Source organism: Simochromis diagramma, unplaced genomic scaffold, assembly GCF_900408965.1.
Source record: "Simochromis diagramma unplaced genomic scaffold, fSimDia1.1 OVJJ01000387.1, whole genome shotgun sequence".
In the NCBI taxonomy this organism is placed as follows: Eukaryota; Metazoa; Chordata; class Actinopteri; order Cichliformes; family Cichlidae; genus Simochromis; species Simochromis diagramma.
Genome location: NW_024387152.1, coordinates 9,642,451 through 9,669,764, shown reverse-complemented (window position 1 = coordinate 9,669,764; position 27,314 = coordinate 9,642,451). Strand labels below are relative to the sequence as shown.

The 27,314-nt window shown below is 41.7% G+C and overlaps 1 protein-coding gene across 2 annotated transcripts in view; it reads right to left on the bottom strand.

The window, feature by feature from the left end:
- Positions 1 to 11,742: 11,742 nt before the first annotated feature.
- spen (spen family transcriptional repressor) overlaps positions 11,743 to 27,314 on the bottom strand; it is a 29,404-nt gene continuing 13,832 nt past the window's right edge. For both annotated transcript variants that reach the window (XM_040047373.1, XM_040047372.1), the window contains exons 4-15: positions 24,379 to 24,536; positions 24,008 to 24,208; positions 23,776 to 23,927; positions 23,561 to 23,686; positions 23,310 to 23,423; positions 23,092 to 23,205; positions 22,905 to 23,005; positions 15,018 to 22,818; positions 14,535 to 14,876; positions 14,253 to 14,447; positions 13,892 to 14,050; positions 11,743 to 13,769 (exon numbers count right to left, since the gene is read on the bottom strand). In XM_040047373.1, the coding sequence (XP_039903307.1) occupies positions 13,638 to 13,769; positions 13,892 to 14,050; positions 14,253 to 14,447; positions 14,535 to 14,876; positions 15,018 to 22,818; positions 22,905 to 23,005; positions 23,092 to 23,205; positions 23,310 to 23,423; positions 23,561 to 23,686; positions 23,776 to 23,927; positions 24,008 to 24,208; positions 24,379 to 24,536 (9,595 nt within the window). In that variant the 3' untranslated portion in view covers positions 11,743 to 13,637. The remainder of the gene's footprint in view (positions 13,770 to 13,891; positions 14,051 to 14,252; positions 14,448 to 14,534; positions 14,877 to 15,017; positions 22,819 to 22,904; positions 23,006 to 23,091; positions 23,206 to 23,309; positions 23,424 to 23,560; positions 23,687 to 23,775; positions 23,928 to 24,007; positions 24,209 to 24,378; positions 24,537 to 27,314) is intronic.

The window sequence follows — 27,314 nt, the reverse complement described above, 5'->3', positions numbered from 1 at the left end:
ACACATGCGTGCAAACACAACCGCCTTGGCGGAAATAATTCCCTTTTGACAGAGGAGGCTACATCAGCTGCATTTAGAGGATGAGTCATTATTTGATTTAGAAGAATTTCTCTATGAACCCGTTTATACATGTGTTTGTATGTGTGAAAGGCTGTCAGTGTCCTGGCAGCAGTGTAAATCACTGACTGTCAGCTCTGTGTGAAGTTATGTGAGCAAACTGTCCGACAGTGCAAATTACATATTAACAAATGTAGTTAACTAACCTTTTAGTTAAGTCGTCGCCCAACCAAATTTCCTTGCATTGACAGATCATTGCAGACTTGTTTTTGATAAATTATGGAACCTTATAGGCCCACAGTACACACCGAGCAGTGTTCCTGCTTTTAACCCCTTAACACTCACATTTCTTCTTCTTCCATCTTGACATTAAACTCCATGATCACGTTCTTTCACGTGTGTGTTTCGCTGCCACTCCAGCACTTGTGGAGTTAATCGCTGCAGCAACAGTAATCACGATAGCGGCTGTAACAGTATCTTCGGTTTAAATGAAAAGGTCTTTCTTTCTACTCTTTAATTTTCCACTTTGCAAATTCCCGAGGTAAATACTTAACATTAGTGATTTTGTTTAATTTCCATTTCGGAGATGAAAGTCTTACGAAACCTAACAGTGCCGGGACAAAATGTCTGGAAGTAATTTTCGAAAGTACCCAAACATGAATCCTCATAAGCTGCCACACCCAGGTGTGCCAATAGGAATTACAGAAGGAGGTGGGCTGCAATGACATAATAATGCAAGGCGAGGCATGTATGTGTGTGGGCAGATCAAAAATGCCAAATCACTGGAGATGACTGATCACTTTGCTTTCTTGTATAGAGAGGAGCGCGCGTCTCTTAGCCGACTGTTACCTTCGTCGCAGATGACTGAAACTTCCAGTCTTTTAACCTTTTGCCACCTTAAACACACCAAAAGTGACCCTCCAGATGGCAAATTACTACAAACCTCCACATGCTCACTTTCACTTGAAGTGCTATCAGAAGTGGCTGTGTTTGGACAGCCCTCCCTGCAGCTGTCACATCTACAGATTCAAGTGTGGGAATGCACAGTGTGTGCTTGTACACATGCAGGTGCAATCTGTGCCTTTTTACTTCTTTGCTATATTTGACAGCGAGTGTGCATCAGCGCTGATGGGGTGCCGTAGGCGCTGGCCGAATAGGGTGAAGGTGGTGCAGGAGACAACGAGCATGACAGCTGTTCGTGGAATGATGTCGGGCTGTCAGGACTGCTTCGCAGAGAGCTTGTCCTTGCTTGTTGATCTCTTTCAACAAACACCAAATACCACAGCAAATCTTTGCATGCACCTGTGAGGCCGAGGAGGCCACATAGATAGCGTGGGCGTGAGACGGGGAATAAAAGAGAAAATAAGCTTTGTAATGGCTGCATTTTTGAGCTGCATAGTTTTGTCTTTTGTATTACCAGCCCAAACATGTTCCTGGGAAGATTTTCTCAGTCCTACAAACTATTTTCTCACCCGTCTCAAAGCAAGTTCATCCGTAACTGAGACAATTTCCGATTACCCGCATAACCTGCTCACTCTGACTAACCAGTTTTCTTTTGAGCGTATTTAATAATAAGCTATTGATTTAATAGCGAGATGTTGAGTTGTGTTTCATAAATACCTCTATGGTGCACAGCCATGCAGATAGTTGCGATTTTATCTGCTGAAGTTTTGCGATATACCTGACATTGACTCCCAAATGCTGAAAATCATTTTAAAAAATTACATAACTGAACTTCATTTTTTGTTTAATAATATGATCTTTTATGTGGAATAAGTAACTTCAACTACCACTGTGCTTCCATTGTGCACATCTGCCTTAGTCTTTGGTTGTTCAGCAGGTTTGGAGTAGAAAATTGTGCTTGTTGGTTAAAACATCATAATTAATTAGTTCACATTCATTCACTTAATCAGCTGGAAATGTGTGAGTTGCACTGTGGTACAAAACATATAACTTTAGCATTTGCTAATCAGTTCTTTGGGATTTAAGGTAAAACTTCCACGATGATCAGATAATTAAAGAATAACAGATAATGTTTTTCTTAAAACGTGTCGGGATAAGCGGGATAATCCAACCGCTCGTATTCTGAGAGTTTTCTTTGAAACTCCTTTGTGTTGTACAAATTGCCTGCAGCTTAAATAAGAAGTAACCACGAACACCTAACAACCAAGTCACAGTTGAGTCAAGCAATTATTGAGGCTATTTAAGTCGAGCTTTATGTGAAAAACGTTCTTACATGATCTGTCTTGAAGAAAATGCCACTCTTGATGATTCACATATTTAATTTGGCTAAGACTTTATGCCAAAGGCAACCCTCCCCCATCTCTTTCAGGCTTGGGATCGGCAGTCGGAGTACACTGGCTTCTTGTCCCCCATAGGCTATGGCAGGTCTCACTACCATCTTGGAAGGTTTATAACAGCAGTGAAACCCGCCGATGATGATGATGATGATGATGATGTGTGGTTTGGAGGCAGTGGTGGTGCTGTGCCATAATGCAAACTTTGGTATCGACCCAATACCCAGTAAATACAGCGCCTGAATTGCCGATATCAATGCCAATATTTTTAACTCATTAAGGTAGTTTATGCAGAAGAGAGGAGTGTGTCATGACTTATGAGATGAATCACATTCAATTTGCAAATTCTGAACACGTTTTAATGACCAATGAATCACTTTTTATTTTCCACAATAATTAGTTAACATGACAAAACACGCCTTTCAGCTTTTTGTGTATTTTGAAACTGGGTTTTGTGGAAATCTGGAATCTAAATGTGGCTGTCTCTAAAGCACTGAGGGGCAACTTCTGTTTTTTAAGTACTATAAGGTGTAAATCAAATAGATGTGAAAAGGCTCAAACATTTTTTACTGTGCATGTTTGAGGTATGTATGTGGGATACATACTGATCTAAATGATAGAAACAAAGTATTGATCCAGTCACTGATCCGATACCAATGCCAGAGTTTGTATTGATGCTATCGATCCGCCCACCTCTAGACAGTGACACTAATAAAAAGGCATGACGTAGAGGTTGCAGAGCTGACGATGCTACGATGTTCAAAGGGAGTGACCAGGAGTGACAGGATTAGAAATGAGTGCATTAGACTGATTAGTGATTATATTGAGAGGCATAGTGCAAATATATTGGACCATGCATGTTGAAGATGGAGCTGCCAGGCAGGAGGAAAAGAAGGAAGACCACAGAGAGGATTCATGGATGTAGTGAAGGAGGACAAGCATAGGGCTGGTGCGACAGAGGAGGATGCTGGGGATAGGGTCAGATGCAGGTAGATGATCCTTAAAGAAGCAGCTAATAGAAGAAGAAGCTGTCCCTTTAAGGAAATAGAAAGAGAGGCATCTTGTTGACTATGATACAAAATAACTGCATCCAAGGACGAATCCTGATCATGATAAGAACGAGCAGAACAGTGGCACTCGTCGATGAGTATATGCCATGTGTTTTGCCCTTTAATAGGACATTGGGGGAGTATGCTCGTCAAGGATGTTATGAAGACATCATCTGGAGATAATTAGTAGCACCCTTAAACGTCTCAGAGTTTAGGTAGCACTGTTTTTCACTTCGAGCCATGAAAGGGTCGTTCTTTGCTTGAAAAGTTTTGGGTGAAATTGGAAGAGGCTCGCCGAACAAATGAGAAACTGACTTACTTTCTTCTGCTCCTTCTAAGAGCGCCAAATGGCTAAGTATTATTATCAGAGTTGCAGCGTTCCAGTTTATACAACTTAAAAGGCTCCAGAGACTCTCTCCAAGACATAAATCTGTATGAAACTAGACTTTGGTAATTGCCTAAATCTCTGGTGAGACCACAGCTTTCTATAAATCATAACATGGTTGAGGTTTGAGGGCGGCAGTAATATTCCTATAAACAGCTTATAACTTGTTAGTATCCTGGATGCTTAGCAGCGGAGATTCACAAGCCAGTTATGCAGCAACAATTAGCTAACCAACAAACACACAGACACACAATGGGAGCGAGAGAGTGAGAGGGGAAAAAGCTGCTGAGGAATCCTGACAGTTAAATGGCTTCCTTTGTGCTTTATCTCTTCCTTAATTATACTTTTGTATTTTCCAGTCTTAAAAAAATTCCAAACCTTGTCATTTTCACTGAGAGTGTGCTCAACGTTAAGCAGGCAAACAATCAGCACATCCAGGATGGCATAAAAGCTTATTGTTGTCCCTCCCTGGAAACCAACTGTATTTGAGAGTGAGTCAGACCTGCATACACAGTATACAAACTATACGCTCGCCTCATGTGACCTGCGTCCACTTTTGCCACTCGAATGCCTGAGGCATAATCTCGAGTCTCTCACACTTAATCACAGTGGCTGACAGACTGGGTTCTGGAGGCGGAGAGTGGTTAAGTTCAGAATAGATGGAGGCTGGAAAAAAAGACAGCAACACACAAGCTCGTCTTTTATTTTCCCTGAAAAGTGAAACGACCACAAATCAGCTTCACATCTCCCTGGGGCCAGATCACGACTCAGACTCTACCGCTTTGGAGAAGGAATGGAACAACACACACACACTGTAACTATATGGACCGTAGTACTATATTTACTGCCTGCTAATTCTGATGCAGTGGTAACTCGTAGTGACTTGACATGTTTTATGCTTACACTACACGTGTAGTGTTTGCTTTATTTTGAAATTTACTGGTGAAGCATATGAACACACTGGTGCATTTGGATGAAAGTCCAACTTTTCTTTTTAAACTCTTTAGTTTGCCAGCAATCCTTCTGGCAGTAACAATGTTACTTTTTAACATTTTTTAATGTCACTTGGCTTTTGGTTAAAGAGCTCCCAATAGTTTTGAAGACCCTCATTTGGCTCACTCAAAGGCGATTGTTTCATAACCTGGTCACGTGTGCAGCACTGTCAGTGTTTAATGAGATCTACCCTCAGTACCAACTGTATTAGATTCACCTTGTTAGTACCAGGTCAGATTGAGATCTGTTGGCAGTGACATCACGGTCTTGTTCAAGATGATTTGGGTTTTGTTACGTGGCGTGTTATCCTGCTGGAAGCAGCCATCAGAAGATGTCACAGCAGAGAAACTAAGACTCATCAGACCAGGCAAAGTTTTTCTGATCTTTTATTGTGTAATTTTGGTGAGTTCCTGTGTAAACTGTGACCTCAGTTTCTGTTTTTAGCTGACAGGGTGGTGTATTTTTCTGCTGCTGTAGCCCATATGCTTCAAGGTTTCAACCATTTTCCTGTATACTTTGGTTATAACGAGTGATTATTTGAGTTAAAGTGGCCTTCCTATCAGCTTTCTCATAGGTATGACTGATAGTTAGGGTTTCTTTGTAAGACTGTAGGGTCTCTACCTTACAATATAAAGTACATTTAGATGACTGTTGCTGTGAACTGACGCTATGTAAATAAAACTGAATGCTAAAGGGCAGCGCAGTAGCATGGTGGTTAGCACTGTTGCCTCACAGCAGGGCTGCAAGCAAAGCCACCATCTGGCCGGGTCCTTTCTGTGTAGAGTTCGCATGTTCTCCCCGTGCTCGTTTGGTGATTCTAAATTTGCCTATAGGTGTGAATGTGAGTGCGAATGGTCATCTGTGTCTTTGTGTTAGCCCTGCATCAGACCCCATCTCTCCCCCTACTGTACCTGGGATATGCTCCACCCCCCATGACCTCAATAAGAATAAGCAGAAGAGAATTCACCTTTGATCTCTGGCATCAACGAGGAAGTTTTTACCCAGAGAACCGACACGATATTTTCTCTTTCTTTGACGATTCTCTGTAAACTCTAGATATAATTGTGCACAAAGAGCCGAGAAGTTGAGCAGTTTCTGAAATACTCAGAACCCAACAACCATGCCACATTCAAAGTCACTTTAATGACCTTTCTTTGTCATTCTGATGCTCGGTTTAAACTTCATCAGATCATCTTGATCATGTCTAGATGCCTGAATGCATTGAGTTGTTGCCAAGTAACTGCATTGTCAGTTAAACATGTGTACCTAACAAAGTGGCTGCTGAATGTAGGTGACATTTCAGATGTGTCTGTGTAGGTTCTCAGGCATCCAGGTAAATGGCCTGCATTTGTATAGCGCTTTACTCAGTCCCTAAGGACTCCAAAGCGCTTTACACTACATTCAGTCATTCACCCATTCACACACTGGCAATGGCAAGCTACATTGTAGCCACAGCTGCCCTGGGGCGCACTGACAGAGGCGAGGCTGCCGGACACTGGCGCCACCGGGCCCTCTGACCACCACCAGTAGGCAAACATGGGGTTAGTATCTTGCCCAAGGATATTTAGCATGCAGCCAGGAGGCAGCGCGGGATCGAACCACCGATCTTCTGATTAGTGGCTGACCTGCTCTGCCACCTGAGCTACAGCCACCCAAGATCCAGGTAGTGGTAGGTTGTTATTTGGTGGACATTCAGAGGACTTTTAGTCAGGATGTTCCCTCTACACTACACTAGTCTCTACAGTATGTTTTTACCACATTTAGAGAACCATTAATGATGTCACAGGGACTTTTATGGGACCAGCCTTTTTAGTTTCTTGCACCAACATCTAAGAACCTTCAGAAAACTAAAAGTACTGTAAACGCAGTAAGTTTTGCAGAACCTTTGGAACCCTAGGACTGGTTAGTTTTGAAGTACCATTGAAACATGTTGCAATGTTTCTCAAAAGTATTTATATGCAGACACTGGATATATAATGATTCTTCAGAATTTAAGGTTTTTATTCCCCCGCACAAGAAAGCTTTGAACACACAAGGAAGCCAAAGACAACATGGCAAAGGCCCGAGGAGAACTGAGGAGTGCACGGGGCTGACAGTGGCAGACGCCAGGGGCAGGAGGAGGCACAGGGCTGGCAGGAGGTGGGAGAATGGGCAGCAAAACTGGAGACGAGACCAGGAAGTGGAATTTCACGAAAACGAAGTACTTTAAAAATAAAACGGGAAACACATGCTTGCATGATAAAACTCTGATATCAGAAACAGAGTGTGAACATTTGAGTTCTTTCACTCAGCATGATGTAGAGCGTTGCCTCCTCTAGCATGACTTATTTTTAAACAAGATATAAGATAAGCACTTTGTTTTTACTGTTGAGCTGATTTGTCCCATGAATGACGCACTCTCCTGAATATTCTGCCAATTCTCATCACGCAACCCTTTAAAGAACTCCACAGCGTGACTCTCTGGAAGTTCACTGAATAAATTCCTAGACTGATAATGTACTAGTAACCATGTTTTGACTCTTACAGATTAGTAACGCTAGTAATAAAACATTTGTCGAGTCGTATAAAAAGCGTTACAGAAATCTGAATTATTTCCAGACCATCAAGACAAAGACCGCATTTCAGATCAGGTGCCAAACCTATCATTTGAATGCTTGAAATGTAAAAGACATAAACACTTGGAACTCTGATTTTCATATCAATGTTATGTGTTTATCAGCATTGCATACTTTTCATTACATTAGCAGGCATTCAAAGTGGGAAACATAATATGAAAATGTATGCATCACATCTGATACAGACATTGAACTGCAAGTAGGCCACCGAGCCACAATGTCAGGGGAAGGTGCTGCGTTTATGAGGCTTGAGTCACCAGGGTGAGGCCTTTATAACTCCACTGCAGCCTGTCCACACCTAATGTGTACTGTGACCCTGTAAGTCACTTAATCCATTTCTGACTCTTGTGCATTGTAAAGCGGAGAGATCACAATATATGTGCCCGTCTGGCACCGACCTCTCCTCTTCAGTCTGGAGAAACATTCCTACACATGGACAGTTATTATAAATGTGTCACACTCACTCTCTGAAAACTGGTCATATTTACAGGTCAGAAAGATAAATTGACTTTATAAAAAAGTGCACCAAGGAGTGTTTAAGAATTCATAATCTAATGGAACCTAATGGAAATATAAAAAGCTAACTTGTAAACTTTAATGTAGTTAATAGAGCCTTTGTGTATTTATCTACATGACCTTTGGCTCTTGTTCTTCCTATCTTTAATGCTTTGATAGGTTCACTAAAACACTAAAATAATATCTTATCTAACACATTCCAGTTCATTTGTTTTTTAAAGCGTATAATATATTGCTTGGATTAAAGCATTTACACTCAGGCTCCAGTCGGTGTTTATATCTCGCATATTCCCCTTGATAATGTTTTTTCCATGCATGGATAATAAACAAACACATGTATTACTGTATCTTATCAGCCTAACAGGGAAATCAGTCATGTTCACTTTGTGTGAGTGGCTGTTTCAGTATTGTTTTCTGTATGGGACATTTAGAACACTCTGAGGCAACAGAGGTTACACAGGGATTACTTGCTGGCTCACAAGTAATCCCTGTGTAACCTTTATTACTACCTGGCTCATCATGACCTGAATAATGACACCGGACTCTGTAGATCTGACATGATGAGATCTGGTGAGAAGCACCAAGCTGACGACAGGAGTGCCTTTATCCACTCCACAACAGGTCTGCGCCTTGGACACATTTCAGGCTTCAGTTCAAAAAGAAGCTAAAGAAGAACTTAAATGAGTTCTTATGTGTTATCATTAGATGCTTAATCAAAAGCATGGTGGTTACAGTGTCCTTGTCAAAACAGTTTTTGAGCGTGGGTTACAAATATTGTAACAATGCATAATTGTCTTATTAGGTTAACTGCAAAAATAGATTACTTTCTTTAGTTGTGTTTATTACAAGCATTATTCTTACAGCAGTTTCAATCATTTTGCATCAAAAGGCGCATTTATGTGCAGATGGACATTAATAGCTTAACAGACAGGCTACAGGAGAACATTTTTTATCAACCATATCAAGAACCAATTAAATTAAAAGAACAGTTTTATACACAGCTATTCACTGGCAATACAGCTAATGCAAGAAAGCAATAAAACTGGGCTTAGAAAACCTTTAAAATGTTTATTTGGTCTGACTTTTGATCACAGTTGGATTTTGTGTGTGTGCGTATGTTTTTTAGTGCACTGTCTAAAAATAAAGATTTATGACACCAGGAAGAATAGTTAATGGGCGTCTTAAGAAACTGAACTAAAACTAAATCATCACTGCTGATGTATCCCACAGTAAACTTCAGTTGCACTAACCGCTAACCTTGTTGCAGTGGCTGGTGGTTTAGGTCCCCATGATGGAAGCAATGCACTAAGAATTCATTTCACCCAAATGGTTTTAAAAGGTGCAAGAAAGTAATCAAAGCAAATGATTTTTTTCCCTCTGTATCCTTTCTACGCTCTCATGAAAGGACAAATTGTCTGACAGCCACATGGTGGAATGCATGGAGCTCATTGTGCAAAGGACACAAACCAGAAAACAAGCACTTATCGGTCTCTGAAAAAAGAACCTCTAAATTTCCAACATTCTTCTCATTTTCTGGCAAAAGCTGAACTTTCAAAATGTCATCCTGTGGAAATGTATTCGAGAGGAAACCAGCTCTGAAATATGAACAAGGCCCGCTTTAAGGACAAAAGCACGCACTTTGCTCTAACGCTCAAAGGCAAAGTGTGTAATCTTAGAAGCACCACGATTGTGAAGGAGGAGGGTGTGTGGAGAGCATCAGCGGAAGTCTTTCTTGTCTTGGTGTTCCTCTGTCATGTCTGACCTGCTTCTTCTCACGCTGCGAACAGGGTGTCAATTAACATTCCAAGTCTTGGCCTGTCAGGCCACTAAATCACTTATGCCTCACCTCTTTCTGGTCCTTTCTACTGTAGGCATAACGACAGGAGGGAGAAAATGAGTGAAGCTCGGGTATGAGCCCTTTACCCTTCTCAGCAGCTGTTGTTCTTTTTTTTCGAGAAGCACTGAGGTGATGCATTACACTTGATGAAAAACTGTATTTAATATTGATCAAATCACCGCCTGCATGTGTTTGAATGTATTTTCTTCCCTGCCTAAGGAGTACTTCCAAAATTAATGAGAGATAATACAGCCCCGACCACCAAACTTTCTCAAATAGTAATCCAATCGTCTCTAAATCCCCACAGGCCTCCCTCTGGGGAATTTGTCAACTAACATACACCCGAATTGGACGGGTGAAGCCGGAAACCCTGATGTTCCAGCCACAGTCTTAAAATTCCTCCAAAACCATAGAGCTGCCTGCCTCAGGGATGAGTCTGTAACTGCAGCTTTGACAGCCACGGTGCTCATTTGTCTTGCTCCATATCCACTTGAGCACTGCTCTAAAGACGGAGCCACAAAGAGGTTTTCAGACTCTGCCGCACTCACATTTGGACAGAATTTATAGGCAATGAGATTGATTCAACAACAGTGCAGGCGCATGTTTGAAATAACTTTATGTAAATTGCAGTAAATATAAAAACAAAAAAATAACAAAATTAAAATCATATTTGGTGTGAGTGCCCTTTGCTTTTATCACGGATGTGTGGTTTTGTGCATATCTGACAAATTTTAACAGTTCTTCTGTGGATTGAGGCTCACTCTGTGTTTTATATGTCTTCATACAATATCGTGCTGTATGTTGAAATCAAGGCTTAGTGGTTGCAGGACTCCTTGTTATGCTTGTCAGTGAAGATAGGTCTTTATCACCCTGCCTGGAATTTGGCACAGATCGAGATCCTCCCTGACCGCATTGCCCAACAGAACAGCCTAAGAGTCTAAAAGATGCCAGCACTCCTATTTATTTGATACAATTTCTTTTCTGTTAACTGTGACGAAGCTTGTCAGCTTCTGTCAACATCTGTGTGTTATCATAATGCAGGAGGAGATGACCTGATTGTATCCTCCTTATCCATTATGGCAGTAATACAGTGATCCTGTGTTTAGAATTTTTCCCCCAGCAAGACAGACAGAAACATTTATATGCACAAGTTTTAGAATAAATAAATACATGAAAATACAACCGATCTGCAATGAAGTCTTTGTTTAGGTCTCAGCAAAGATCTTCTGCTTCCCTAGGTGGACGTATTTCTTTGACAGTTTCTAATTCAAACACTGTAGAAAACCTAAGCTCCAGGACAGGTACCATCATGTGAAGGAAAACTCATACTTGCAGGGTAGGTTTATGTTGCAACTGCCTTCTGTGGTTGTCTGATTCACACTCCCAAAGCGTACCATGGCTTGAAAATAAGCCTTGTAGTTTGGTGTTATAGTGACATCTTCTGACCGCTGTAAACATCGCAGCAACAACTGTAATAATGAGTAAGCCAGCATGCTGGGGCAGCGGTTTGGGCTTGAATCCACCTTTCTGTCTGGAGTATACATGCCCATCAAGAAGACGGATTGATGGATGGATGCCAGGTAAAGTATTTCTACCCCCGCCCAGAAGATTGTGACTGGTTTTTCCGTTTGGTGGCAGGATTGATCCAAAATGTGAAAACTTTCACTAGAGTTTGGCCTAACTTCATCCAGTTCATTCAGATCTGGAGTCTTTGCATTGCTGGAGAGACAATATTGTACGTTTTGTGTCATATTTTCATCAATAAATTCTAAATTGAAAGAATACTGGAAGAACTTTAAGAAATAGTCTAGATGCAAAGGTATCCAAGGTAAGACCGCTCTTGTTAAGCATTTTAATTGCTGAATCATTTGCAGCTTTTGCAACATGTTAGAGAAGCATTAAAGCTGAGGTTTAAAGCACTGAAGGTCTCTGGTGAAATCCTTCTTCACCTGTACCTTCAGATTCACAAATCACAAAAGGAGAAGAAGAAAAACAGAGTTACGGACCATTTAATGATCTTCAGAAGTAAGTTAAACAACCATTTATTTTACAGTTTAAAATGTCCTCATGGAGGAACAGCAAAATACACTCAAAATGAAGGTTGATCAAAAGACAGTTTTCATATTAATCGCTGTTTGAAGTTTTTTTTTCTTTTCATTTGTTTATCAAAAATTATAAGTGCCTTCAACATAACCATGAGAGTACTCAGCTTGCAGTCATAGAAATATTTACAACACAAAACTGACAAGCATGGTTTTTACTTTCAGCATCGGTTCACCTCCTCTCCCGTCTCTTTCAGACTGCGTTGTTTTGTTGCACAAAACAAAAAGAAAGACCCTGAAGAAAGACAATTATAAGGGGGGGGAGGGGAGAAAAATACACGAGAGCACAGATTAAGGAGATCAGTATTTACAGCTTGGCTCAAGGACACAATTAAGGGGAGGGGTGGAGACAGATGATTAACACATCCATTAGCGGCTTGATGTCAAGTTTAAGTCACATTCTTTGCCTTTATGATCCTACTTTAGCTTTTTAGAATTTGAAAAATAAAAGCATGCATATCTGCCATGAAGTCGTAGATAAATGACCTCAAGATGCAGTGCCTAATAAGTAAGAGAGTTGTTTTTCAGACAGCAGGGGGCAGTACAGGACCACATGGGGGGAGAATAAAAACAGGAATAGGAGCAGAATTGCAAACCCTACAGTACAATGGTCCTTTTGAAATGAACACAGAGTTCCATCATGTAAAAGCACTGTAATAACAGAGAAAGGTTTATGAACAATACAAAAAAAGGAATCAAATCTGCCCTCCGGATGACAAAATACAAAGTCACATATGAAAATATGTTCTGATCAAATGTTTTAGATACATTGCGCGTGTTGAGTATTAGCAAAAAAATGTTTTGGCACAAAATCAAGTTTTTTTTTGTTGTTGTTTTTTTGGGGGCAAATATCAATCGGTAATCTTGTACAGATCCTCCCCCGCTGTTCCCCATCCCTGCCCCGGTCCAAAGAAAGATCTGATGATCTGTCTTGTAAAATATTCACTTGGTCTCTCCACATTGCTTCAGTCTTTAAATATTTATAATATTTACAGTTTCACAATTGTCAACAATACCTTTAGGCTTAAAGAAGATGCAAACAAAAATAAACTAATTAAATATTCTTTATATAGTCCCCTGTTGAGGCATTGAGTGTAAACTGTACAACTCTAATCGTCCCCTTACGAGTTCCTGGGGCAGGGAACACTTTGGGATGGAGAGTTGAGTCCAGAAATTAAGTAGAAATTTGCTGATGGTGAATAAGCAAAAGCATGTATGACTGATCTTGATTGATCGTTTTTCCAGGCAATGATTTTCTTTTATCTTGCACAAGCATGACTGATGTGATCACAAGAATTAGTCCATAACATGTATCATTTTATACTCAAATCTGTACAAAGTTCACAATTTCTTCAACATAGTGCAATGACTTCTGACATAGTCTTAAAAAAAATCACAATCACTTTTATGAAGATAAAAAATATCCCATACGAAGGTATCCATCCACAGCTTAATGAATGCTATGAATAAGAAAAAAGGCTATGCACAACACCTCCAAAAATGGCAAGAATGAAATGAGCAAAGCCTCATCCAAAAATAAAATCCCCCTCAACCCTTCATATCCTTTTCGGAAAGGTATAGTTTTTGGAATTCAACATCACTGGGTGACTTAAGGACTTGGTGAAGTGAAGGAGAAAAGGTGAGTTCATGCTAAATTAGGTTGTTTTGTTTTTTTCGTAAAAAGAAGTCCAACTCATAAAAATATGAGGCAATTCCAGCTTCCAACAAACTGGATGAGTCCAAAAGGGCTGGTGTTGGCTTAGTTCAGGAAAAAAAATGGAGGTAATTAAACAGAGGCGATGACAATCATGAGGTGAGGGGAAATGCTGGATATGCTGTTGAGAAGGTCCGGGGCCAGACGTGACAAGTGGCTCTCGGAGAATTTACAAGGTGGAAAAATCTGAACCACATAAGCTGGCTGTAAACCCAAGGAAGAAAAAATAACATGATGAGAGAAGGAGCAACATCTTCAACATCTTAGCTGTCTTACAACACAGTAAAATGTGAAAATATAAAAACATAAAATGCTTAAAGTCAAACCTGAGTAGAGCCAGGGTTGGGCACATTGATGATGCCAGCTGCCTGTTTAGCTTGCAGGTATGTGATGAAGCCACTTTTCAAGGCTTGGGTTTGACCAAGGACATCTTCTTGGTCTCGACCACAGGGTAGAGCCAGTAGCAAACAGTACTCATTTTCCACCTGCCACACATATCAAGTTTTAATCTTAAAATGTATATATATGTATATAAACAAAGATAATGGCACTATCTTACGTTATTGCTTAATTAATTCATAGATCCATCTTTTTAGTCAGTTCTTCAAAGTCAGGGTCCTGATTAAAGCTATATTCAGCCAAATTTTAGAACCTGCTGTTCAAAGGTAGCAGAAATCAAATACTTACAGTCATTCTGCGTGCCACACTGTCCAGCTGGGAAGCCTCGAGCCTCATCCTCTGAACAATACGGAGAAGAGGACCTCCCTCTGGGGGTGGAAGGGAGCGCTGGGCCAGCATGGTGTTGCCGGAAACAAAATGTAACTGGACAGCAGCCTGGTCGTTTTTCAATGCCAACAGGCCTTGCCATACGATAGGATACTTCTGCATGAAGAAAAGAAAAAACGTCTTTATTTTCCCTGAAAATAAATTCTACACGTTACCAAAGAGCTGGTCTGTCATTCTTCTTACCGTCAATAGCTGCACCATGTCAACGGAATGATGTCCTGAATGTTCCAGTTTGGCATCCGGCCGTGGCTGTACTGAAGTCGAAGAGGGTACTGCTGAAGTAGACAGGAAGGCTGGAGGGCCTTTCTGAAGAGATAGATCTGACTTGTGTGTAAGACCCATAGGGGACATCATGGGAGACTGGTATGAGGGTGAGACTGTATCCCCCTGTATTCGGGAAATGTGTGAGAGGTCCGAAGAGGTAGCATGGCGAAGGTGGGAGGTCTCAGACTTGGAATCACTTCCTCCACACCCATGGGACTGAGACATTTTACCACGGTTACCCAGTTCAGTATCTGGAGGTACCTGATAGTCCGAACCCAGCAAGAGACATCATATATTTTACATATATATTTTATGTATATGTTTAAATGTGCTTGTTAAGTTGAAAATGTATAGTAGTAGTATTATTTGCACAAATGTAATCATTAAAGCATCTTAACTCACCTGTGAAGATGTAACACCTTGGTTAGCCAGGTTGTGTGGTGAAAACTGGGATGAGAAGCCTCGAATGTCCCTGTAAACTGGAAAGGAGCCTGCACCACCTGGATGCATTAGGTGAACCCCATGAGGGTGAGGCGACACCATGACAGGACTAGATGCATGGACTCCTCGGATTCTGCTTTCACTGGAGTTTGGATGGATAAGCTTTCCTTCGAGTGGTTTGAGAGGTTCCTTTGCAGAAAGGTCAATGCTCTTCCCCGAAATAGGACTCTTTGAAGGTCCAGAGATATTGCCTGAAGATGCTGTTCCAGTCTCCGAGTCTCTGCGTGACTGTCTTGCCTCTACAGCAGCCTGTTCACCCCGTTGCTGGTGCATGAGGATGCGCTGGTGCATGTCTCTGTACTGCTCCATGCGTATGTTTGGGTGAAGTCCTCTGTGATCACTGTGAATCATCATTACATCTGACTGCAGCTGGGGAACTGAAGGTCTACTGAGTGCTTGGTTAAAGTGTCTAGGCTCTTCTTCACTTGCACTGTTGCCGCCACCACTTGACACTGAACCTTGGGGACTTGAATGACAGTGCAGAACCATATCTCGAATGACATTTTGCTGTTGTGGGTTTGAGCGCTGTTGAGACCCCGGAAGCGGCGCAGACAGCGAATCACCTCGTCTTCCATAATTTATCCCAGGCATCGGTGGGGTGTTCATCCTGGCATCATGAGCCATTGACTGAGTGACACTGTGAGGTTGAATTATGACAGAGGACTGTTCTGAGTGCGAGTGATGCATCGCAGAATGATAGCTAGACATTGGTGGCATGCCATGAGTCAGAACAACAGATGTGCCGATAGGAGAACTGCTTGGAGGACAGGCTTTGACAAAAGGTGAAGGAGAGTGAACAGCTGTTCGTGGAGACTGTGGTTCTTGCTTAAGGTGCAGAGCTGAGCGATCATTTACAATGCCAGGGCTGGGGCTCATGCGGGTTCCAGAAAGTGATGGGTGGTGTGTGACTGGGCTGAGATTAGACTGCTGCGCAGCTTTGCCAGGGTCCATCTTTTTCGACAGAGGCTCTGACCCTAGTCCTCTCTTGCCATGCTGTTGTTGTATCACAGGTGGGTTGTACATTAAGACTTGAGAAGAACTAACTGGTTGCTGGAACATCTTTACTACACTGCCTTGGGGGGCTGTGTGATATGGAGACTCAGATTTGTCAGATCCAAGACTCTCCTGCTTGGTACTAGAAATAACAGGTTGAGAGTTATACGACTGGCCGGCTAAAAGAACTCCTGTGTGACCATAACCAGAAGGAGTTGGGGCTGCTTTGGGAGTAGGTGACTGGGATGATGAGATGACTGGGTCTTGTTTTAATTGAGATTTGGAAACAGATTGCTGAAACTCTATATCACCAGCACTGGCTTGAGGAATCTGACTAATTTTGGCTCTCATCCTGTGAGGTCCTTCGGTTTTCTGACCTGAATAACTGAGTACGACAACACCCTCAGATGTATTGACCCGTAGGCCAGGACTGGAACCAGTAATGTATGGAGTGCTTTCAACAACAGAGCGTCCTCTTGTCCCATCTTCTACTATATCCATAGCAAGGCATCGGCTGTTCTCATTGGAGTTTGATCTGAATTTTTGCTTGGGAATGGTTAGGCCAATGCTTCGGTTGCTTAGTGAAATACGTGGAGTTTCTTCTGTATCGTAAGGCATTGGAATTCGACTTATTACTGAGGTAGCAGGAGAAATAATTGTATGCTGGTTTTTCTCTCCACAGTTCTGCTGTGACTCTGTCAGTGGAGATGGTTTATGATGCATGGGCTGGGGAGGTAATGGTGGCCTCTCTTCAGAATGTAACTGTCTTGAACCCACTGCATCAGAGGGATTTTCATTCTCTGACATCCGTGAAGGCTCTGACAGTGCTGGTGTGACTATAGTGGTAGGTATAGAATTGCTATTTGACGCAGACACATATTTAGGTTCCATCAGAATTTTTCTTAACGTGCTTGAACTGGGGTCAATGTCAGAGGCCTTGGTGTCTGGAGGCATTGGAGGATTTGCTGCAGGGGTTCCAAGTGCAGCTGATGCTTGCATTGAAGGAGTTACCACTTTTACATGACTTGAAGGGGCAACATAGATTCTGCTTTCTTCAGATCTCTGAGGCCAGTCAGGTGAAAGTGGCACTTTGGCAGGACGCAACAGAGGTACACTTAACTGGGATACAGGTTGTGTGCAAGCAGGAGCAGGGGTAAATGTAGGAGTACATGGCTCTGCTGCTTGGGGGTGCTTTTTAACACTGGAGATACTGTTTGTGCCAGAATGAAAAGCAGATTCTTTAGGCACAGGCTGTTCAACCTCGGGCTGTTCTGCCTCTTTGGGTGTGTCGACCGTTATGGCACTTGTTAAGTCTCGCCTACAAGTAGCAACAGCAGTGACTACAGAGGCTGCTGAAGAGGCCGCAGCTGTAACAGTGACTGCTTTTGAATTATTGGTTTCTGGGTCTTCTGGGATTGATTCAGGTAACTTGACTGGAGTGGACTCTGACTGAGAAACCTCTTCAGCAGCATCCCCTTTTCTGTTACCTGCCCCTTTACGACTTCTTGGCTTTTTCGGGGTTTTGGCTCTAACTTTTCCGGTTTTCCTGGGTGTTTCAAGTAAAATGGGATCTTCAGCTGCCTTAGATTCTGCCCCTGGCCGATTTGAGCTTGGTGTCACAGGACCATCATCTAAATCCCCGGCAAGAATATTGTTGATCACCATGTGTGTTTCAGGCTCCATAATCTCATTGGAGGAGGAGGATATCAAGGATTCAGGGGTGGGAATAAGAGCAGTGTAAGTGGGAGGAGATGTGAAGCTATCTGCATCTACACATGTTTCTTCTGCTGTAATTGAATCAATAGCAGCTGCAAGTTCAGTTTCACTAGCAGGATTAGCTCGCTTCTCCTCAACTTCACTCTCTGGTTCCACTGCAACAGGAGGCAATATCGTAGTTTGCTCTGAAGGTGGCTCTTTATATGGTCGAGAAGGCTGCTCCACTGTAAGCTTAGCAATATTTTCGACTGCCTGCTCTAATTCCATCTGTCGTGCTAATAATGCAGCAGCTGGATCAGCTGGAAGTTCTGATTCTGAGTCTTCCTTATCCTGTGCAGCAAGCTCTTTTGAATCTTTTGGAATTTGGTCTATTGTTTTTATTCCTTCATTATCTTGTAGTGCTGTTTTAGTTTTTGTAATAGCTGGAGCTTCAAAGGTCTCAAGCTCATCATCCTCTGAACGGAGTAAACCTTTTACATCATCAACACTAACACGGATCTCGAGATTTTTTAAACTGTGTGATTTGTCTTCAGCTATCTGTTTGGTGTTACGTTTTAACCTTGGTGTTTTAACTTTTGCACTCTTTTCAGGCTGCTGTCTCCTCTCTAAGGGGCCAATGTCTAGCTTTTCATCATCAACATCACCAGATTTCTTTCCACCATCTTTTAATTCCTTTTCTTTTTTGTGCACTGTTGAGTTTGGATTTTCCACCCTTTCTGATAACTTTCCAAGCGGTTCAGTTTTAGGCTTAAGCTCTGGCTCGTTTTGACTTGCCATATCATCTTGTTCAGCTAGCTCTGTCGTGCTCCCAGACAGTTTGTCTGCTCTACTTCCTTTCTTGTTAGTTGGAGTAGATGGAGTCTGAGGTGTTTGCTGCTGCTTCTGGGTGCGGGGTGAACGCCAGCCCTCAGAGGCTTTCACAACCTCTACTGTACATGACGCCTCTGTGTCTTCTTCCATCAGTTTCTTCTGATCAACCTTTACTGGAGAAACATCTTCTCCTCGTTTGATGCCTCTTTTAGGTGGGCGTCCACGTCTAGTATTGGTAGAAATTTGAACATCTTGCTGTATTGGTTCTTTATCAGCACCACGTTTGCGCATGCAGCGTGGTGACTCAACTACCTCTTTGCCAGCTTGGTCGTCTTCATGTAGTGTGGCGTAGACTGACCTTACGTTTCGCCGACGTGTTCTCCCATGGATCAAACTTGACTCGATGTTTTGTTCAGAGTCTGATGCATGTATTGGTGACTTGGATGTTGTTTTAGAGTCAACTGATGTCTTTGGTGCTTCTGCACGAGGAGATGAAGCCCTTTTGAGTTTCTCTCGGTCAATCCGTTCACTTTTACGTGTTGCAGGTTTTTCAGTGGCAGCAATTTGGGAAGGTTGTGTAGTTCGTAATACTGACAGCGGTTTTGCCCTTTTACTCTTGGGTTGTCTGCGATTTGGTAACGGTTTTATTTCAGCCTCTAGTTCTGGCATGCACACCTCACCATCGGTTTCGGTTTTCTGAGATTCCTCAAAGTCTTTTGATTCTTGATTTTCAGTTTCAGGTTCTGACTTCATAGTTTCAGGTTTTTCTTCCATCTTTGGGCAGTCAGAGTAAGTGATTTCTGCAGTCTCTCTTTCAAAACCACCCAGGGAACCACCAGGAGTTGGAGGTTTATCTTCCACAATGGGAGTATGTTCCACTGTTTTACTATCACCACATTCTACCTTCAGTTCTTTTAACTCTGGTTTTGTTTCAGTTTCATTTTCTGGTTCTGAAAGAGTAAGTGAAGGGGATCTGTTTAGCTTAACAGCAACAGGTTTGAAGTCTTCCACGGCGACAGAGTGAGGTTGCGAAACCTCAAGGATTGGCTCTACTTTTTCTTCTTTGACAACTGGCACAGGTTGATCTGAGGGTGGAGTTAAAACTTCTTTCTTTTCTTGTGGTGAAATTTCTTTAGGGGAAGGAACAAATGGTAAGGCAGTAGAGATTAATGAGGGGCTGGCTGATTTGTCATCTGCCTTTTGTACTGGCTCCAGTTCCTTATCAGGTATGATATTATCACAGTTCTGAACTTCATTTCTTTTTATGTCTGGCACTAATGAATCCTTCTCAGTATCAGGTGGAAGGTGGTCTTTGTCTTTTTGTTGCTGAAGCTCCAAAAAACGACTATGGAAAAGCACTATCGGCTCTTGTGGGATGTCACTTCCTGCAGATTCAGGCTCCGCTTCAGCAGCAACTGGCTTGTTCAAAGGCCTTCCACTTCCAATTTCTAAATCTTGATCTTTACGTTCAAGATGCTGCAAACGCCGGGAATCCTGTTCAAAGATTGAGCTGTGAAGGAAACGAGAGGCAAACAATTCCTGACGCTCTTGGTCCTGTGGCTTAAGTTCCTCCTTTTTGTCATGCAGCTTTTCATCAGAGTTAGTACGAATCTTTTTCTTTTTCATATACCAAGAAGGTATTGGTCGAGGTGTTAGTTCCACCTTGTCCTTATCTGAACACCTGTGGGAGGCTGGAAAGCGTGAAGGGAGAAAGGACCAATTGTCTTCCCTAGAAGAATACAATGTTTTGGCTCTTTCCAGGAGTGCTTTTGTATCAGGAGTTATAGTTTTATCCAAAGCAAAGGAGTAAAACTTATTCTTTTCCAAGGAGCCTGAAAGCTTCAGGTCTGTCATCCTCTTATCACGATCCCTGAGGATGTAGGACAAGGAACTATTCGACTTGGACTTGTTTTCTCCATCATCATCTGAATCAGACTGCACTTCTCCAGGTTCCAAATCCTGACCAAGGCGCTTCCGAATGCTTTCATGCTTTGAAATATCACTTTGGAATGCCATTTCCATTCTGAATGAATCAGGCTTTATCCCTCTTTCCCAGTGCTGCATTAACTCTTCATCACATCCGAGCAAGGACGTGTTAAGCTTTGGGAGCTCAGTGTCAGAAGACTGAAAATGTCTAGGCGTCAGGTCCAAACTGTTTTTCAATGACTCGGTGGTGTGTGAAAATTTCTCACCTGCTGTTGGAGAGGATTTTCTTTCTTTATTTGTACCTGTCAAAGAGACATGGGCTGTTTCATCTTCCTCGTTTTCAGAAGACTGAGCAGCTCCTATTGATGATGACATGGTGTAAATGTCTTCATTGAACTTTTGGGAACTTGAAAAGTTGCGCTCTCTTTTTAATTTGAGTATTTCAAAGTCAATATTCTCCAATTTCTTTCGTTTACAGTAAAATAAATCATCACTGGCCACATCCGGTACTGATTTTTCAAAGTCTTGAACGAAATAATCCTTTTCAAAGTCACGAGTCTCACTATGTAGTTGGTTGTCAAACTTGACTCCCTTATCAGGCTCCCCTAGCTTGGATCTGAGCCGTTGACTGTGTTCAGTTTGTTTTGTGCAAATATTAGTCTGGTCAATGTGCACAAATTGTTCATCTCCATCAGAGTCTCTGGATTTCGCTCTGCCTTGTGCGTTTTCAGGCATAACTTGTTTCTGTTCTTTTAACTCGTCCAAATCAACAGCGTTATCATCTGATATTTTTGTAAAACTTGAGGTATTTTCCCTTTTTGAGCTCTCTAGATCCATTTTAAGGTAGGGAGAGTCTAACTGATCTGTAAAATCTTCAGCCAGTTGCACTAGTTGTGAGTGCCGCTCCAGAGGAAGGCCTTCGGGGTTGATATCACTGTCTTGTCCTTCTTTTGGACTATTAACTGAAATCATCCGCACACATTTTTCTTTGTGGTGATCCTTTTTATGAATCCCTCTCATCAAAAGATTCTTATCCAAATCTGTCTCCTTAGCACTGTTCCACAGCTTATAAAGTCCAGATCTACCAAGGTCCTCTTCACTAGTTCTCTTTTGTCGATCAGCTTTACCAGAGTCTTCAAAACGCCTTTTCCTTGCAGCTAGACGGTCAATATCCACTGAAATGCCACTGTCAAATCCCATTTCAGATTTCCCATGTTTTTTGGCTTTGATTTTACCATCTTTGTCAGTGACCTCCACTGAACTGTGCATATTTTTGTCTCTGGGAACCTTCCCATGCTTACCAATATCAATTTTTGATGGCTCTGTGCGGAATGGAGGACTCCTCTGGTCAGCTGGAGGTGATGCCAGTCTCGGACTGTCACTCCCACCCCTCTGTATTTGTTTTTCTTGGACAACATGACCAATCAATTTTCCTTCTTTTTCTTTAACTCGTGTTAACTGCACCACACAAGGCAGAAGGTCTAACCTCCCTTTACTTGAGCTTTCTTTTTGGATTTTGCTGGCCTTACTACGCAGAACAGACTCAGGACTAACATCTCTTTCAAGTTCAGGTTCTGGTTCACATGTCTGGATAATAGGTGACGCCATTTTAAGCTTCTTAACCCTCTGTTTTTCACTTTTGTCTTTGTCTCCTCGTTCTTTTCGTCCAGTCCTCTTTTCCTTTTCAACCACATTCCCACTGTCAATTTCAAAAACTCTGTCCTTCTCGAGTTTTTCACTTTTATTATACCTTTCAGAGCGTGCCTTTTCAAGTTTTTCAAATCTCGGTGGAGATATTGAACTGCAGCTACCACTTCTTTCAGATGATCGACAACAAATACGGCGGTCTGAATCGCTTGGTATTCTCTCAGAGAGTGATGGAGATGCAGTTGGGCTAGCAGGTCGGCGAGTGGTAATGTGAGACGGGCTCTGGCTACGCTCAATGGTCCTCCTTCCATGATCGCGTCCACGATCTGTTTCAAAGCGCTCCCTTTCTCTCTCACGTTCCCGCTGCAGATAGCTGTATTTACGTATGTCCTGCTCATAAGGGTCAGCTCTGTATTCCCGATATTCCCGAGGGTCTTCAAAGTATTGTGGATCATAGTAATCTCCCTGATATGGGTCCCACTCAGTGTAGAAGTCCCGACTTCTGGTAGGATATTTTCGACGTGGATCTTCCGTGTACGTTCCAGGTGTTCTAACATTTTCATAATATTGTCTTTCTGCTTGAAACTCATATTGGGTTCGTCGATCATCCCTGCCAAGAAATAACCACAAATCTTGTTCAGTTTTAATATTAGACAGTCATGGAGTCAAATTATTTTGTAAGCCAATTTCACAAACCTTCTTTCAGAGAGAATATCATAAAAGTCTCGAATATCCTGACCAGATGCCTGCATTGAACGATAGAAGGCCATCTGACTTTCCTGATTTGCAAAGTCCACCTGAAGATGGAAGAAAAGCTGGTTAGAGTGTGTCAAGCACAATAACACAGAATGAAATTTCAGAGAAAAATCTATATTTTACTTGCCTTGATTTTATTCCCCCCTATTTTCCATCCCTTTGTGTCTTTAACAGCTGTTTGAGCATATTCAATGTTGTTATACAGAATAAGGGCCATTCCTTTCATCCTGTCAAGTACAACCTACAATAATGGCAGAAAATAAGGTAAAAAGTCTAGAAAGCAAACAAAAGATTAAAAAAGAAAAAGAAAAGTGCAATAATGAGCAGAAAATTAAACAGGCTTACCTTGACAACATGTCCGTATCGGCAAAAATGACGAGTAAGAAACTGTTCAGTTGTATTCGATGCTAATCCATCCAACCAAACGCATGTCGTTGGCATACTCTTCCCAAAGCCCAGCTGCAAAAAGAGAACAAATTTCAGTCAGCAATTCATTTACCTTTTCAACTTACACAAATGTCTTTGGTTGAGAAAGACAAGAATGTTGTAATGGTGTAAAGGTTATGATTTACAATTAAAATCAAACAAATTCTTACCTTTAGTCGGTTGTTTCCAAGATACTCGCCATCCATCTTTTTTATTGCCTTACAGACACTGGCAATGTCACAATATTGTAGAAAGGCATACTGTGGGGCTCCATTCACCTTCTTAATGTCAATATCCTTTGGAAAGTTAAATGTTCTGTCAGTAAGCATGATTATCTCACAGCACTGCATGCTTTGATTCTCAAACTATATGAAAATTAACCTACCACTATATCTCCAAAACGCTGGAAGATGTTAAGCAGGTCATGGTAAGTGGTGGTCTTCTCTAAGTTTCCAATAAATAATGTCCGCGTAGCCTTTGGATGAAACTCATCAATCCTCTCGTCCAAGGGCCGGAACTCATTCTCGCTTTCCGTCTCTAAAAATTGCTTAGTGTGAGCTTACTGACATGCCAATATTCACGTTTTCTTTACAATGCAGTTGGCAAAGAAAACTTACCGGGGCCATTCCAGGCTGTGACATCAATTTGCATGCCAAAAAAAAGCTTCCCCTTTGATGCTGCAAGGGCTTTCTCTTGGTCCTCTTGCTGACGAAAAAACACAAGCCCGTAGCGCTCTTCTGAAGCGCCGTGAATTTGCACAGATGTGACCTTTCCATGTTTTTTAAATTCATGGAACAAACCATCCTTCAGGCTTGTGTCTGTAAATAAAGCAAATGAACGCACATTTAGCAAAAAAATACAAAGGTAGTGATTTTTTTAAAAATAAAATTTGCCTGAATTTCATGCATCACTATTTTTTTATTATTTTTTTTTAACATTAAAAAAGGCACTTTATGCTCACATACTGCTAGAGTACCACTAAACTAACCTGTTGAGCGCACAGGGAGATTTTGGACCTTGATGCCAAAGCTTTTGCGTGGTTCATCCTTGTCAAGGGAGGATAAGGGAAGTGCTGAAGGTGCAGGCACAGCTGTTGACTGCACTGAACGTGCTGGAGAGTCATCGCTTGAGCTACTGCTAGAATCACTGTAGCAAAAGAGCAACATGAATTAAAACGTTAAAGCCTCATAGTCATCTCTCGCATTAGAGATGCACAATAAAAATGATGTGCCTGGTGACTGACTTGAGAATATAGTTACATCTTGAGAATATAGTTACATCTAATATATATATATGTATATATATATATCCATTCGCTTCCGCTTATCCTTTTCAGGGTCGCAGGGGGCGCTGGAGCCTATCCCAGCTGTCATAGGGCAAAAGGCAGGGTACAACCTGGACAGGACACCAGTCTGTCACAGGGCTAACACATAGGGACAGACAACCATTCACACTCACATTCACACCTAGTGGCAATTTGAATTATCCAATTAACCTATCCCCACAAGCTGCATGTCTTTGGACGGTGGGAGGAAGCCAGAGTACCCGGAGAAAACCCACGCAAACACAGGGAGAACATGCAAACTCCACACAGAAAGACCCCGGCCTGATGGTGGAATTGAACTCAGGACCTTCTTGCTGTGCGGCAACAGTGCTAACCACCGTGCCACCGTCCTGCCTCTCTCTCTCTATATATATATGGTAAATGGTAAATGGCCTGCATTTGTATAGCGCTTTTCTAGTCCCTAAGGACCCCAAAGCGCTTCACACTACATTCAGTCATTCACCCATTCACACACTGGCGATGGCAAGCTACATTGTAGCCACAGCTGCCCTGGGGCGCACTGACAGAGGCGAGGCTGCCGGACACTGGCGCCACCGGGCCCTCTGACCACCACCAGTAGGCAAACATGGGGTTAGTATCTTGCCCAAGGATATTTGGCATGCAGCCAGGAGGCAGCCTGGGATCGAACCACCAACCTTCTGATTAGTGGCTGACCTGCTCTGCCACCTGAGCTACAGCCACCCGTATATATATATACACACACACACACACACACACACACACACACATACATATATATATATATACATACATATATACATACATACACATACATATATATGTATATATATGTATGTATATATACATACATATATACATATATATGTATATATATGTATGTATATATACATACATATATACATATATATATATATATATATATATATATATATATATATATATATATATATATATATATATATATACACATATATACATATATATATATATATATATATATATATATATGTATGCCAGAAATATGTGTATGTATGTATGTGTATGCCAGAAAATGCCAGAAATTACTACTAGTGCACAAACAACAACAACAGTTAATATATGACTTTTGTTAACACTGCTTTAAATAAAATACCTAAATTCCAAAGACATGGTTCTGTCTAAACTGAAGGGAACTGCAAAATTACCAAGGTTAAACATTGCCTTTTCAAAATTATGCATAATTTATCTCCACATTTCAGATTAAATATTGTATATACAGATTTTCATTCTGGAAAAAAGAGCATATGATGCATTGTGGACGTGTCCTTCCACTGTTTAAAAAAATGCAATGGCTCCCAAATGATGAGAAAAAACACGCCCCTCTCCTCCCAGTTTCACATTTAGATGCTGCATCGAGTTATGAGTACAAAAACATTTGTACATGAGTCGCAAAATTCATGGCTGCCTCATCCACCTTTTATTTCAAATGATTCCCATATCTGTCTCAGCTTTCTAGGCCCTCTGCTGTTTGTTTCCTTCTCACTTTCTCCTCCTGTGCTCAGACACTCCCGGAAGAGCTGCTGACGGAGCCTGGCCTGTGGGAGTGGGCAGGCAGCCAGCATTGGCCAGAAATTTCCAGTTCCAACTGGATCTCACGGAGGGGGGGGGAGCCATTACCCATACACAGAGGTAGGCAGTGAGAAAAATATAGCAGCCGTCTCCTGAAATTTCCCCATAGCACTTCCTCATCAAACCACATGTGTCGCTACATGTCGTTAAAAGCTGTGGACTCTGCTGTGTCCAAAGGTGATGCCGTTAACCCCTCTCCAGTATGTTTATTTATGCGGTGGAGTAAATCCTCTTGGGCAGACATGCTTAAAACGGCAGGATTCTTCTCCATTTGATTTACTTGTAAATTTATAGAAACTTGGATGAAAATACAGTTACCACAAATAAAGCCACATACGGCAATGCACAAAAATGAAACTGACATCACAATCACAAAAATGCACACACAGCATACCATGAAACATCGAAAGTCCACATATCCTGTGCCATTATGGTATGAGTCTAAGCTGTTGTACGCAAATAATTCGACCTATAGTTAGGTTGTGTGAGAGGGTGTGTGAGATCAAACTACCTAAACCTTACTTTATTTTTAAACTTGTGTTTTGGTTTTATTTTGGACAAAATGAGTACTATATTTTACCAAATGTATCTTTAAAAAAAGACTTACGATAAGTTTAGCATGTAAAGTATAAAGGACCTGAATAACACATGGATCCATACTGAAACCAGACTCTATCGAAGGCAAGCTAGCTGTAAACGTAAAGCCTTCCTAGCAGAAATAAAATGCGTCTCAACTTAATCCAGTTTATGTAAAGCAGTTCAGGTCAAATCTTAACTACGTAACAATTGTGTCACTAAAGGTATCAAAGGTCATTCTCCAAGTTTCTTTGGCTCCTATCAGCAAATAAAACACGGGCAAAGTTTTAAAAACCAATGAGGGAGGGGGACAATCAAGTGTGGAGTAATATTCCTCGTCATGCCGTGTCTGTGAAATGTATTTTTTTTTCTATCGTGCAGATACTTCTCTGCAATTGTCACCTTCCACCCTTTGTATCTCCTGCTGGGTGGAG